Genomic DNA, 15534 nt, shown 5'->3' on the forward strand with positions numbered 1-15534 from the left:
AAAAAAATTCAAAGATTGGTTGTGATTGTTAATAGTAGCAAACTGATCAGATATGATTTTAATGGCACTAAAAAATCTCTGCAAGGGAAGTCTTAAAAGATTCTATCTCCCTTGTAGGAAGTGTCTACCTGCCTTGGATCACTAAGCTTGACCAGAGGGATGTAATCTGCAATAAACCTATTCCATCTAGTAATAACCCAAATGCCTTAATATTTAATTTTTTTATGACTGCCATGGAAAATTCCTTTAGGAACAAAATGTGTGAACAAATTGTATTAATCTTTTAACCCCCATCATGTACAATGATGTTTTAACACTTAGGCCTTTGGATTGCACCAAATATACAAATGTCATAAACATGCCATCTTTGAGTTCTGATGTAAACCCCAGGCATGTTATCTTTCATCTTTCTCTGTCACATAGGAAGCCTTGGCTTTTATGAATCCTTTCAGCTGCCTAATGAAACTCTTTCACTCTTTGAGATAGCCGAATTGTGACACACTACTCCAGTCTTTCCAGTAGGAGCTTCCTGTCAGCAGCTAATATTTGTCATTGTACTTGCAGTCAGGGTAGCGATAGGCAAAACGGGAATCACAAGATCGCAAAGGTCTCAAGAACTCCATCAACTTTGTAGCTGCATCACTGACCTCTTGGCTGTCCAGGAAGCTGTTTGCACAATGCCTTAGGAAGCTGTCTATTTTCTCCTGAACAGGTTGAAGGAATTTTCCCTTCAGGAGTTTAGGCAGAATTTCCTGACATACCATAATGAAATTCTGGTTCTCTCTGACTGTTTTACAGGACAGAAATGTAGACTGGCAGTCTGAAGCCAAACAGCTAAATATGTCTCTATATTCCTGTTGGCCATCAGTCAGTTGGCTACCTAATAAAGAAAATTAAAATATTTGTTAGAAACACCCATGCAAATCTTTCATAATCATGAACATTTGTAACTTGGTTAGAAAATGTCACTTAAAATCATGGTATGCTGCTTATTTATGCCAATATAACCTATATTAAATCAGCACATTTCATCCCAAAGTAGGGTGGACTATTTCTCTCACTTCTGATATGCTCTTGATAAATAAATAAGTACTCCATATTACCCCAGAATTCTACTTTGCAGATAGGAAGGATCAAGTAATGAAATAGCAAAGGAATTTAGTTGGGCAGAATATAAATACTGAGCTGAAGTGTGTGTAATGTTACTATAAAAAACACAACAAATAGTCAAGACCTCAATTTTCCACCTAATAAAAAATCATTAAGATATAATCAATGATTTTGCATTAGTGAAAAAAATGGCAACTGTAAGATTTTTTTTAATGCAATTGATATCAAGTTATGAATATTTGGGAATTATTCAGCTGGCTACAGAAGCAGAGTGGCTTTTAAAAAATTGAGTATTTATTTAAAAAAACAAAATTATTAACTTAATTGGTTTACTACTCTTGGACCAGTTCTTGTTCCACTGGTATCTTACTGAATATTTTGTGTGATGAAAAATGGAGCTTAAAATAAGAACAAATGGCAAAAATGGTGTTTCCTTTGTTAATATATATTTTTTAAAAGTAAAAGTGATAAAGTGGCCTAAAATCAAAACAATTTGCTTACATTTCTACCTGCTAACTTACTTTTTTGTGACACCCACTATGTTTCAAGCCAAAAAAATGACCAAGGGACTGTTAAATATTAGTATGAAAATACTGCTGTGTCGTCTACTGTGGCTGGTCATGGAAATGGCCAAATAAATGTGAAGCTACCCATGTGGTTCTGTGCAGGCTGCTTTAGACACATTTTAAAATACAGCGTAGTCACGGCACCATCACCCTGAACTGCACAAGTAGAACTTGTATATTATTCCAAAAGCAGAGTTAGGCATGGCAGGACCTGGTTATGTTTTTGCTGTCACCTCTCAAAGTTTTTATGACCTAATTTATGAAGCATTTCTTGCGGTTAAAAGAAAAAAAAAAGGGCAAGCCAAACCCAAAACAAAAATATACCAGCATAACAGGTGAAAGATTCCCCCTACCTCCCTCCACCTATCTTGCTGTGGCCTGTGACAGATGCTTATTCATTCAACATGCTGAGTACCTTCCTGCTTGTCAATGATTCCCAGTGTGCTGGCATCCCGGATGAACAGATGTCCATTGTTAAAAATGCCAAATGTGCTAGCATCAACACGGATGAAATAAAATAAGTAGTTCAAGTCATTGTTCCCCATAGAACTGACAACAGAGAGGAGCTGGAAGGCCAGGTCTGCTGCCACGTCAGGAGAAGAGCTGTAAAACTCCCTCAAGGGCCTGGTGCTGGCACTGACAATCAACCGGCCACAGGATCCCAGATACCTTGGAAATGGCCACCCCTCCACGTCTGGGAAAATCTGTGGGGAAAAAAAGAATATGATAGATACTTTGGTATTTCCAGTGATGGCGTGTGTATGTGATTATATGCAGGTGCAGAGTGTTTCTGTGTGTACGTGCAGTATGAGCCAGGGATGTTGTATCGGTTTTCCCCTCCTTCCCTTCCTAGGATGCAGGTGGGTGGATATAGTTTGAGAAAGTTGTTGAAGGGGAACTGTAAGCATTCTTGGGAGTGGTGCTTCCTGTTGCCAGCTCTCAATTAGCAGGCTCTGCTGGTTAGGCTCTGACTGCATGACAGAATTGTTGGATTTTTTTAAGGGGCTGTGTTGCTAACTCCTATGCTTTGATGACAAGTCTTGCAATTTTGTTTTTTAAACACCAACCCTGGGTAGAATCATGTTATTACTTGGAAGTTGAGGTTCTTGCTTAAAAAAAAGCGGGGGGGCTCCTAGCTGTCATGGCTCCAGAGGAATCTAGAAAATATGACCCCTCAAGACAAATGAAAATCAACCATCTGCTTATGGTTTTCTATAAAGTGGCTAAATGCTCCTGCATCTCCAATTCTGAAGGATGAGGGTTGGCAATACTGTGGTCTAGCCTCCTTCCTTCAACCACACCCAGTGTTGTAAGGGTCTGTGAATACCACACATCTAATCAGCATATTCTCTTAAAGCCCTAGGTTCTGAAATTGTGGAATAGGTATGAATCTTTGCTTGCTTGCTTTTTCTTTTTTTCTTTTTTCTTTTTAATAATGATTTCCATTCCTCATGGTGTTATACAGGACCATGAAAAAGCGATACCAGTGTACTTTTAAGGACATAAAAACTCTGAAGAAAAATAAAAGGAACCAAAGTCTCAAAGATTTTTGAGCCAAACTCATGAATTTGGGGGCCCATCTTAGGATTTTTGAATGTTTGGGTTTGGACTGGGACTTCTAGACATACCAGATGCTACAATGTCTGCTCTCCTTAACCATGCATGTGTACACACATAACTCTGAGAGAAATCTTTATCACAGGACCATTTAATAATAGAAGCACGTGATATACTTATCATACACTTTCGGTCATTTCACTTCCCCTTTGCCCACTTTATCCGTGTACCCAACTTTCAGGATTCCAGAGCCCTGAGATGTTTCCAAGAGATGCTTGCGTCTTTTAAAATTAACCTGCCACAAAAAATATTTTTTGTTCGTTATCCCTTAGGGAGTTACTTTTCTAAAATTCCCTTGAAGTGAGGCACAGCACAGTAGATAATGCTCATTTTTGGATCAGCTTTGTTTTTTTTATAATGAATCCATTGTCTGCTATCTCTAGAGTTTAACATTTTAAATTCATAAGAAAGGGAGACTCAAAACTCACTGAAAAGGCCAAGATAATAATAGACTTTAAAGTCATGAAATTTTTAGGCTGAGAGAGAGCTTATTTTAGGTTATTTATGGAGGTTTTGATGGCTCCTCCTGAGTCCCATACAGTTGAAGTCATGGTGACTTGAGTAGAGTGGGGCTGGAGGGCAGAAATAGTTTCAGTAATTTGAAAAAAAAACCTCTGAACCATTTATAAAATACTTTCCTGTTGCAGAGAGAGAGCAACACAAGGCTGTGTGATAAAGCATCAAAATTCTACCTTCACGCCTTAGACTTCATTTAATGCAGTTATCCCATATGTGTTCACATCACATCAATTTAAGAATCTCATTCTCTCGTAAACTCTCATAAAACAAATATTTTAGTTAGATTGTTACTCTTTCCACTCTATTTTAACTTGTTTTTGTCTCCCTAATGCACTCAAAAACAAGTGTTGGAGAAAGACTTCTGCTTTTAAAGGAATGGCTGTCCTAATATTTCAGTTCTGTGTGGTTAACCATAGCAAAACAGGGCTGGAAGCAACCTCAACAAGTCATCTAGTCCAAGTCCCTGTCTAAACAATTCCAGATAAATATTTGTCTTACCCGCTCTTAAAATCTACCAAAGCTGGAGTTCTACCGCCTCTCCAGGTAATCTGTTCCAGTGCTTAACCATCACGTCTATGAAGGTTGTTATCAACCCCACCCCCCCAGTATTTTCTTCTTCAAACTGAATAACCCTAGTTCTTCAAACCTATTCTCATTAGTCCTGTTTCTCAATAATTTTTTGTTGCTTTCCACTGGACTTTGTCCAATCTTTTCACTTCTTTCTTGTAATATGGTGTTCAAAACTGGACACAGTACTCCAGGTGAGGCCTTGGCAGTACCTGCTTCAGGCTTTTGTTAATCTTTTCTACAAAGACATTTAAGGCATTTAAAAGAATTCAGACATTTTTTTTCTTTTGTAAAGTGAGACTTTGTAGCTCCAAAAATATCAAGTGGATCAAGAAGCTTTGTCAAGGTAGAAGCTTATTCTTGAAGTGGTTCCTTGTTTATACCATCTAGTGTACTAAGAGGACCTGACCAATGTCACATAGGCTACCAGACCAAGGAATAAGGAATAATAGAAGCTTGAGGCAGCCATTTTTTCAAAGAAGCTCAGCAGCCGTCAAATAGTCCCCAGAAATTCCCTTGGAGAACATGACAAATGGCTGGTGCTGCATGTATTTGTAAATCTGGACCTGGAAATGATCTCCATCCTGTAGTCTTCCCTGATTATGGAGATTACTTCTGAGGGGGGCTGGAGGATAAGGAACAACCTGGGAGAAATGAGTCTGTAAGAGGCTGCAAAGTATTCCAGAGGACAGGTTGGAGGAGAAGGACAATGGAAAGGCTAGTATGAATTTGCCAAGCTGAGTAGAAGTGGGCAGTGCTATGGAGGGGTAGTAAATATTCTCTCTGTGAAATGGCTTATAGTAAGAGGAGAGGATAATACCAATCTCATCATACCAAAGCTGACATAAGGGTAGATTTGCAGTTCCCAGGAAATACTGTATTAGGTTTTGCCTGTAATTCAACCAACTGTCTATGCAAGACTAAACCTTGGCGTAGTTCTAACATATTTGTTGCATAGCTAAAAGAAGGCTCAGGCAGCACTAAGGATGGAGAAGTCAAGCACTAGTGTAGCAGCAGTGCTCCACTGTAACTCTGCCCAATTTTTGCATGGCCTGTCTCATTAAATCATTACAAGCAATTTATGACCAAATGTAACATATTCACAATGCGATCGGAATGTAATGCACACTGGATCTGTGCACAAGCTCTACAGATGCTCAGTTATGCAAGTTCTGATTCTTTGAGCTCACGACTTTTGCTGGCTTCAGAGGGTGCAGTGAGTGCTCAACATCTCCAGATTGCAGGTCTGAAACTTCAGACTTGGCATCATTTTTAAGCCTCAATGATCAACCAGGTATAAAAGAGCATGCCACTCCATAATGCCAAGCCTAACTGTGACAAACCCTGTGGGGCTCCTTAACACCTGGAGATTGCCACATTCATCATTCCTGGGTTATCTTGATGTGGGTTTCAGGAGAATATCCCACCCCGAGGAGAGGCACTATACCTGTAACAGAATGGGGTGTGTGTTCACAGACAGTGTGTAGAGGAGGCGCAGCTTGTCTCGGTCTGTGAGGTGATCCATATAGATGCTGCCGGCATCTGGTACTTCAGCGTAACGTCTCACTATTCTGTCCAGGAGCCTCTGTGAGGGACAGCGCAGCATTGGACTGGGCAGGCCCTGGAAAGGAGAAAGATGCTTGTGACGATGCCACTTTACAGCTGGAAGAGCAGAGTGAAGTACTATAATGTGCTCCATACAGGCCTATGCTATATTTGATAAGTCTAACAGCAGGTCCTTATATCAGACAGCCACTCTGCCCTAATAGATACTTTTAGAAAGGGCTCTTCTGTATTACTAGTTATATGGATCAGTTCTACATTAGGCTCCTCATTTAAACCCTGAACCTACCTTGATCACAGTCTCATCTTCCAATCTTCACCTATAGCTTGTCGTCATGCACGTTTTCAAGAAGGTGTGTTGTGGGCAGTCCCTCAATATGAGGGTGACAGGCTTCCAATAAACAGGGAAGTCATTGATGACTCCACAGATGACTGAGGAGGCTGGATCAAGATCAAGACAAATCATTCTGAGACGAAGGAGTAAATCCTGGTGATGTCAGGTCACAGCTCTTTCCCTTTGTCTTTCTCATTTATCTGCTTCCATAGTGAGGTGACTTTGCTTTAAAGCTTTTCTATGAAGAACCAGGGGTGTAGGTTGTAGCCGTGTTGGTCTAGGGACATAAGCAGACAAGGTTCTTTGGGCGAATATGATATCTTTTGTTAGACCAACTTAAAAGGGTTTTTAAACCCGAAAGCTTGCTAAGAACATTTTTTCCAGCTATTTAAGTTGGTCTAATAAAAGATACCAGATTCACCCAAAGAACCTTGTCTGCCTATGAAGAACCAGGCAAGTCAGTGAGCTTGTTCCTTTCTATCCCTGCCACCACACTAAACTTGGTCGGCTTCTATGGTCAGCATCCCTCCACACAACTGTTTTTGGAGCTCTGCCTTTTAAGTCATTGAGTCTCTCTCTTCTTTTAATTAACATTTTCCACACATTTCCTGTCCACTTTAGCCTGTGACCCAGTTCTTCTATAAGGCTATTTATTACAGATGCTAGATAAAATTTTAAAACTTGTATATACATGTTGTATGCAAGTACACGCATAGGATAAATTACCTTTCTGATAAACCTCTTTATATAAATTATCAACAAGAAACCTTAATATCCTGCTTATTGATTCTTGTAAATAACATCAGCACCTGAATCTTAGGACTATATAGATTCATCAGTTGCTGTGTTCCTCTTTTTAAATGTGAATGTTTGAATTGTTAAAGTATATACAAACATCCACAACTGGTATAAATGGCAATGCTTATTTACCCTAATGAACATTACCATAGATTAATTATTAAACAGAATCTTCTTCTAAATCATAGAGGAAAAAACATGTAGAAATTTCAGTCTCTTGTAGTGTATAAAAGGTACAAGTAGGCCATACAAATAATAGGAGGGTTTTTTTTGGTTTGGCAAGTGAATAAAACTAATTAGCTTAGATTAAATCAAATTATTTTGGGTTGGTTGTTTGAAAGTTAGGATTTCTTCTGGGACATCTGAGGCCACAGTTCAGATCCACTCTCCACCTAATCAGAGCAAGACTGCATCAAAAGTCTCCCACATCTCAGAAGGTATCCAGGTTGTAGCTGTATTCATCTAGAGGAAAAGGTAATCAGGACTCATAGTAGAGACAATATCTTTTATTAGACCAACAAGATTTTTGCAAAAAAAAAAGGCATTGGAGAGAAGATTGTAACAAGATTACAACTGTAGTCTTTTAATTGTAAAAGATTACAATCTTAAAATTGTAAAATTAAATTAATTATTTAATACCAATTATTTAATAAATTAAAATTAAATTATTCTTAACATTTTAAAATTACAATCTTAAAATTGTAAAAGATTACCATCTTTTCTCCAATGCCTGATGAAGGGTGTTTGTGCCCGAAAGCTGGCAATTAAAGGATTTTTTTTGCAAAAATTTTGCTAGTCTAATAAAAGATAACATCCCAGAAGGGCATCCTATTTGTGGAGAGTCTGCCTCAAACCCTTCTGATGGAGCTATTCACTTTATCTGAAACACTGAATGGTCACTGAGCCAGCATGCAAGAAAATGGCCCCTGGCTTTGTGGTTAGCACACTTTATTGACAGGAAAAAGATACAGATTCAAATCCCCTCAGTCAAAAAAGAGAATTCAGCACCAGTTTCCCATCTTTTGGGTGGGTCCCCTTAACCAGTGAACTATTGGATGGAAGTGGGACCCTCCTGCTTTAGTAGTTTAATAAATATAGCCATTTATGTTTGTTTGTTTTTTAACAGCAAAGACTAAGTAAATCAGAAATTGCAAATCATTCAGAAATGACAGAAACTATTTTCCAGCAAATGAACAATTTACCAAAAATACTTCACCTTGTTTGAGTTACAATTCCTTATACATTTCTCCTTTCTGGAACAGCCTTAGCAAGAAAATAAATATATATATTTTTTTCTAACATAAAATTATTAAGGAAGAAATGGAAGTTTTGTCTTACAGTTCTCTCTGATGTGTTATTGCTGACTTTTTTTGTCACTTTCCTTTGGAAGAGAAGTGAGAAAAAAATGAACAGAGCAGAACTGTGTTAAATGAGAGATAAATGGTAGAGAAATTCACTTATAGCTGAGAGCATATGCAAATATTTGCAGACAAAGTTAGAAAGCACTGCTGTCTACAAGTGTATGTGATTCAAATGCTGAGACCCTTAACTAAATAGAGTACCAGCAGAAATGGCAATACTGTAATGCAATCAAAAAGTATAATTAACAAATGTTCTAACTCCGGAGCTTGTCCTATTGCCTGACCTTGTTCATATACTGTAATGATCACGACCGCTCATTTCCGAAAGAACTATTTTTGGTTTTTCCTAATTAAAACTATGACTGACACTTAGCTCAAGCTCTTATTCTTCCTTTTACCCAATACAAAAAAATCAGAATCATACTGTATAGTGACTTGATTCAGATTGTGCAGCATGGATCTGGTAAGTGAATTTGAAGTATTCGGTGTAAGTTCAACAATTACTCCATAGGCAGAACACACCCAGTTGCAATCAAATAACCTTCAGGCTGCCCATTCATATTCACTGATTTGCAACCAAATGATAGTTATGATATGGAATCAAAAACATTGAATGAGTACCACTGGAAGGTTCTGGGGGTTTTGGTTGTAGCCGTGTTGGTCCAAGGACATAGGTAGGCAAGGTTCTTTGGGTAGATGTGATATCTTTTATTAGACAATCTGAGTAGTTCAAAAAATGTTCTTTGCAAGCTTTGGGGCACAAGTGTCCTTCTTGGGGCATAAGAGGCATTTATACATATACGTTTGTCTGCTCTGACATGCTGGAGCGTCGGAGTAGACTCAATTAATCGAGTCTGCTCTGCACATGAGCTGACATGCCTGGTGCTGTGGTGCACACATTTGTATAAATGGTGAAATGCACAAATGCATGCACCACACGTATGTGTACAAATGCCCAGGGAGTGTCTGCTGTTGTTCTGAGATCTCCAAGGAATGAAAGAAGCAAAAAGTGTGACAGGGGGTTAGCGAGAACATAAATAGGTAGAAATTAGGAAAGCAAAAGGTAGAGAAGGGAGGTGAGGGCAGGAAATGAGGGGGAAATAATGCCAAAGGTAGGCAAGGGAGACTCTGCTGTAGTTGAGTTCTCCAAGGTAGAAAAAAGGCAGTCTGTGAAAAAGTAAATACCTGGAAATTAGGAAGACAAAGGGTAGAGAAGGAAGGAGTGCAGGGGGAAGTGTTGTGAATGGTAGGGCCAGGGGTAAATCAGGCAGGTTGCAATATGTCATGCATCCAATGTCTATATTGAGTCCATGATCTTTTGTATCCAGTAGATTTATCATGTAAAGTTTGTAAGCTCATCTATGAAAGGTATTTTGTAAGTTCCCTTTGAGGATTAGAAGTGAGAGGTCAGAGGAGGAATGATTGTCTTGTAAGAAGTGGGCACCCACAGGTAACTGGATATTTTTTTCTTTGATGGATTTTTGGTGTGTGTTCATGCCAGTGTGCAGTTGTTGTTTGGTTTCTCCTACATATTTTCCATCAGGGCATTTGGTGCACTGGATGAGAGAGAACATTTCTGGAGGTGCAGGTGTAAGATCCAGGAATGGTGATGGTTCTGTTGTGTGGTGTGGTTACTTTGGGAGTGGTGGAGGTGTGTTGGCAGATTTTGCATTTCTTGTGCTGGCATGGTCTGGATCCATTTAGACCCAAACCACACCAATTGGTCTAATAAAAGATATCATATCTACCCAAAGAACCTTACACCAACAATTAATCCAAGTTCTTGGAATTTTAATTACTTAATAAAGCCCCAGTTCAGCAAAGCTCTATGCATTGTAGATACTCCAGTATTAAAGGCTTTAATAATACTGCTTGGGTATTTAAGGTTTAGCATTTGGGTAAGTATTTCACTGGCCTGGGACCTAATGCTGCCTATACATGGGGAGGAGGATGGAGGAGGGCCATTTTAATTAGAGCAGTTCTTGGACAGCCGCTCTACTTAAAATGCCTCACCTTGTGTATTAAGCCCCGGCACATTTAAAAATGGCTGCGGGACACTTTATCTAAACCTCATTAATGAGGTTTAGATAAAGCACCCTCACAGGCATTTTAAAAAACGCAGGGGCTTAATGCATGATGCTGCAGTGACACTGGAGAGTGCTAATTAGAATGCAGAGCAGACTCGATTAATTGAGTCTACTCCAATGCATTCCAATTAGAATACCAACAAGCATGTGTATAGGCCACCTACATTTTAAGGGGAAATGAACAGGGATTCTGGCTTTTCTGCTACCGAAAACAAACTTCTCATTGTGAGCTTCACTAAAAATTGTCTGGGAGAAAAACGGTTTTCTGTATACAAATCCCAAACTGTTGCAATTCAGAGGGCTGGAAATAATAGTTTGTCAATGTAAGATCTTAAGTATCTTACCTCTGTACAGACAAAGGTATGATGACTAAGCTGTCAGCATAGTTAGTTCCTGGTCAGTTGCATGATTAGCCAGCAAAATGTGTCTGTAGTCTACTGCAATCTTCTTTTCATGGCATGACTTGCAGTGACATATCAACTGGCCTCTCTAGGTATTTATGTAACACACTCAGAGTTTACCCTGACACAGAGGAGTTCTATGAAAGTCAGTCTTCCTGACTACTCTACAATCAAAATCTTACCAACAGATAAGGAAAGGATACATTCAATTCAGAAATTCTGCCATCTGCTGTTCATACTGAAGCTGTACTGTATGATATATTTTGTGAAAAAATCCTTTAAAATGGGTGGTGGCCAGCCTACAGCAGGCATGGTACAAGTAGCACAGGCAGCTTCTGTGGGTGGCACATGGCAGATCAGGGAAAGGACAAGTAGCACAGCAGCAAGATAGGGCAGAGAGTAAAAAGCAGAGCAAGAGTTTGGGCAGGGAGCACAGGGCAAGGAACAGAAAGCTGAGCAGCGGATTGGAAAGGGGGAGGAGATTGGAGTGGCAATCAGGAAGGTGCAGGCTTAATTTGTGCACACCTGCCAAAAAGATTGGCCCCCCACTGCACTGAAAGATGAATTCAGGCTGCAAACACTAGGTCTGGATTTCTAGCCACACCTAGTTTTTTGAGTCTGGAGGGAGGAATGGGCATTTTTCATCCCATTGCAGAGGCCTACTGCAAAAGTTAAGATCTCTCCTCATTTTTAAATTCCATTACTTCCCTTATCCACTTGAAGTTGGTGTTCAGACCTAGAGGTCTGCTTCAAGCACATCTCTAATGACAAAGAATCACTGCTCAGTCTGGGCACTGGCTAAGGGCAATGGCAAAACAATTCTCTGGTCCTTCCCTGGAAAGGTCAAGCCATTACATGAATGAATCACATGTTTATACTGATTTAGCCAGGTGAGGCTATACAGATTGTGCCTCAGGGGCTAAATAGTTTAAGCTCCTTTCATGTGATCGGAGTGGACTGATACTGATCAGTGGCTTCAAGCTTGATCTTAATTGTACAGAAGAACACACTGTAAAAATTGAGATTTCTGAAAGCACCTTGATATTGAGTTTGTCTTTCTCTCTCCAGCCCCTTCTTGGCTGCTCTTCATTGTTAAGATTTAGAAATAGACCCTGTGGGAGATCCCCCTCCATCCTGTTGCTGCAGTTCACCCCAACCAGGGGTGAAGAAAAATAAGCAACATGGTTTTAAGCAATGAACTTCAGTGTTCAAAATGCAGGCACAGCAGTAGGCAGCTATTACTACCATGCAGGATAATCCAGTGCTTATTCACAAACATGGAGTTAAATCCAGGTTGTCTCTGGGGTAAGCTGGATTTTAGTATCAACCTATTTGTAGCTTGCAATAAAACTTTTCTTTGTGGCAGATGAAATAATCACAGTGGCAGGCAGCTCAATTGATAGCTCGGTCAGGGAGGGCAGGCAGTGGAAAGTGAAAAACATTATTTCATGGTCTGTCATTTTGATTCAAGTATGTTAAGGTTTGTCATAACTCTCTGTTCTATAGAATAAAATTACTTGAGTCCAGTAGCTTTACCAGGTCTTCAATGTACCTAAAGCTACAAGGAAGGACAGTGCAGGCAGTAACTGAATGACGGTGGGATGTACTGTTACCCTGAGGGCATCAGTGAAACTCTGAATGTTACAAGAATAATGCCAATTACTTCTGCCAAGTAGCTGCTGTTACTTATTCAGAGTTGGAGGGGTGGGGGTTTCTGTCAGTCAGGCCATGCACAAGTACCAACATGTTTATGCTGTGCAGATACTATACCATTGAAATCACAGCTCAAGATGGCACACCTAAGGAGCCCTCTCTGTTTAAAACTAAGAAGGTAAGTGGGAGAGATCTCCAGCTTCATGAAACTGAACAGGTGAGAGGAACACTCAAGCAAACCTCCTGTGACTCATTTTACAGTGGGTCTATGTCAGAAAACTTGGATCTGAATTTAATCTCATCCCCTCCTCCCTTCCCCCTCACCCACAACACCAGTATAGGGATATTTGGATTCCAGCTTTAGGTTCCACTCACCATAAGAAGTGTGGCCATTTTGTAAAACTTGTGTCCTTTTGGGCATTTTTTGATCACCTCCAGATATGGGGCTGGAATCTGGTAGTTTGATTTGATTTAGAAGTAAAAGGAAACAGAGCTCTGCTCTTAAATGTGTCCAGTTTAGATTCCATTAAAATTAATTTATACCCCATCCATGTACGGGATATGATATATAACATGTATGGGATACGTATGAAAGTATAAGATGCAGTGTATGAGGGTTTCTTTTGTCAACTGCAGTGCACTGTGCCTGCTGTGATGGAAAGACCATGAAGATTTGTTAACTGGTTGAAAATTACCCAGTGAATTTGTCCCTGAGTTTGAAAGCTCTTCCCTCCCCCAGTGCTGAGACCAGTAATTTGCCTTGCAATTGCACAGCAACCAACATGAATTCAGCAATGTCCTCTGCCTGCTCCCCCCTGCACCTCCCCCCGAACACCATGCTTCACAGAGGCAAAATCTGATCCTGTGGGAGAAATTGGAGAGGCTGAAATGCAAAGGGGTACTCAAATGGAGCTCACTGTGTGTTAGGATTTCGCCCTGCATGTGATATTTGTATGTGACACAACCCAGCCCAGCTGAGATTGGGTTTCAGAAAAACTGAGAGTGTGGGAGGTGAGAAGGAGGTGTAATGTAGTGGCAGAGGGAGGAGAATAGCACTTTTATAATTCAGTCTCTCTTAAGCAGATCTCTGGAAGAACAGAGTATTTCCCTACTTGGACATACATGAGCAGTTTCAGTAGATGGAAGTTTTATGCACTTCAGTGCTTGATTTAAAGTCATTTTACCCCTGTCTCACAAGACGACACAGTATTGAAACATACTCCTTGAGCAAAGCCTGCTTGTTAGGTGGGTTTCCCAAGCTTGCCCAGCTGTACTATTGTTTTTTTCCCACGTCAGCACCAATAAAGCACTCCACAATGCCATCTTGTGGGGAGAGAACTGCCTCAGCGTGCATGGGAAACTAAGTTCACAGCAGTGTTTCAAAAAGAAGCATATTAGCACCTCAGAAGAGATTGTGGATTTTAGGTAAAGAATATTCTTTTATAAGTGCTGGAAGCTCCAAGTCCCTTTCCTTCTTCTGTTTGATAAGATGATTAAACAAGGCACAAGGTATTTTTGTGCACGTTCAAGCTTCAAAGGAGTATTTCCAAAGGGGCATTGTTGTCATCGTTGGGTCCCATTCCTGTTTTGCCTTCTGCATCAGATGTGTGCTCCTGTCTGCCAGCCTTGCAGAGCTTCAGATCTCAGATCCAGCTCTTTTTCCTCCTAGCCTCCTCACCAGTCAGCACGGTTCTGTTGGTCCAGACATGCTCTCAGTGGCAGCAGGGTAGGGTTTGCCCAGGTGCACCTGGCAACGTGCTCAACAGCTCCACAGCTGATGCCCGCTCTGGGCCTTGTCACATATTCACTTGCAACAGTTGCAAAGCATTGGTATATATTGACCTGTTAAAGTCAGTAGTGTTGGGAGATAACCCTTGCCTGAAAGGGGACACCTTTGCAATGCCACAAGGTCACTTAGCATGTCCCCCACTGCTGAAATGTGCATCTGCCTGTCCTTAGTGTTACGTCAACTGTGTGACACCACCCTCAGAGTCAGCTCGGCTGGCTTTGCAAGGCTAAAAGGAATAAAAAGCAGGCAAAACTCATTATTATCACGAAGACAGCAGAGTTGAATGAATGCACCCAGTGTGCAGTACTGTGAAGGGAGAAGATGCTATTTCTAAGAAGTTCCTATTCAAAGTAAATCCTTACTTTAAAGGGAAAATGCCACTTTTCAGGGAAAAAAAAATATCCAGAGTCTTCCTTACAGGTTAGATTTTTTTTTTTTTTCATTTTAAATATGCAGGTACCAACCCTCTTTGATCCCCTCCTTGGCAATGGACATTGCAACACTTTGCCTCTGGTTCAGGGTGTGGGCAGGGTTTGTCTCTTGACTGAAAACCATACTCAGCTGAAGCCGGCATCCTACCCCCTGGCAGGAGAGGCAATATCTTGGTCAGTCAGGCATGCTGCAGCCATTGCTTAGAACTCAGTGCTTCTTCTGAGTAGGTTTGTTTTAAATCAACTCCCTCCAGCTCTGCCTTTTCTGCTGCCTGGTTATCAGCTCACACCATATGCTTTTTCTCTCTCTCTTACTTTCCTCCCTCTCTCCAGGACCAGTAACTGTCCAGCAGCTCCTCTGCAGCTGAGAGTGTGAGTGTGGCACATGTCTCCCTTTGCTCAGCCTTTGACACTTAAGGATTCCAACAAAAAGGCCAGCAAACTTCCTCTTGCATGATGCATGTTGCTATAGAGGACCTGGGGATTAAGAAATAGTAACCCTAGTTTGCTGGGCTCCAAGCCTCGGGAACGTGACCTGAGTTGCTCTGTGAGGAGGACTCCTGCCTTATGCCTCAGAGGGAATCTTGGATGTGCCTCAATGCACTGCTTCCATTGAGGCACCCATGTGCACACAGGCATCAGCTGAAGAGGCAGGTGCTCCCTTGTCCTTCAGGCGGCAGAAAAAGTCCCTGGTGGTGGCAGCAGAGAAGGGATCCAAGTAAAAAAAAAAAAAAAAAA

At 40.7% G+C, this 15534-nt stretch overlaps 1 protein-coding gene across 2 annotated transcripts in view; it reads right to left on the bottom strand.

The window, feature by feature from the left end:
* Positions 1-210: 210 nt before the first annotated feature.
* The window catches only part of CUNHXorf36 (chromosome unknown CXorf36 homolog), a 25310-nt gene continuing 9986 nt past the window's right edge, over positions 211-15534 (bottom strand). For both annotated transcript variants that reach the window (XM_019525407.1, XM_019525408.1), the window contains 3 exons: positions 5827-6000; positions 2092-2380; positions 211-880 (listed from right to left, as the gene is read on the bottom strand). In XM_019525407.1, coding sequence (XP_019380952.1) covers positions 540-880; positions 2092-2380; positions 5827-6000 — 804 coding nt within the window. In that variant the 3' untranslated portion in view covers positions 211-539. The remainder of the gene's footprint in view (positions 881-2091; positions 2381-5826; positions 6001-15534) is intronic.

This window comes from Gavialis gangeticus, unplaced genomic scaffold (genome assembly GCF_001723915.1).
Source record: "Gavialis gangeticus isolate Ggan-Ray unplaced genomic scaffold, GavGan_comp1, whole genome shotgun sequence".
Classification (NCBI taxonomy): Eukaryota; Metazoa; Chordata; order Crocodylia; family Gavialidae; genus Gavialis; species Gavialis gangeticus.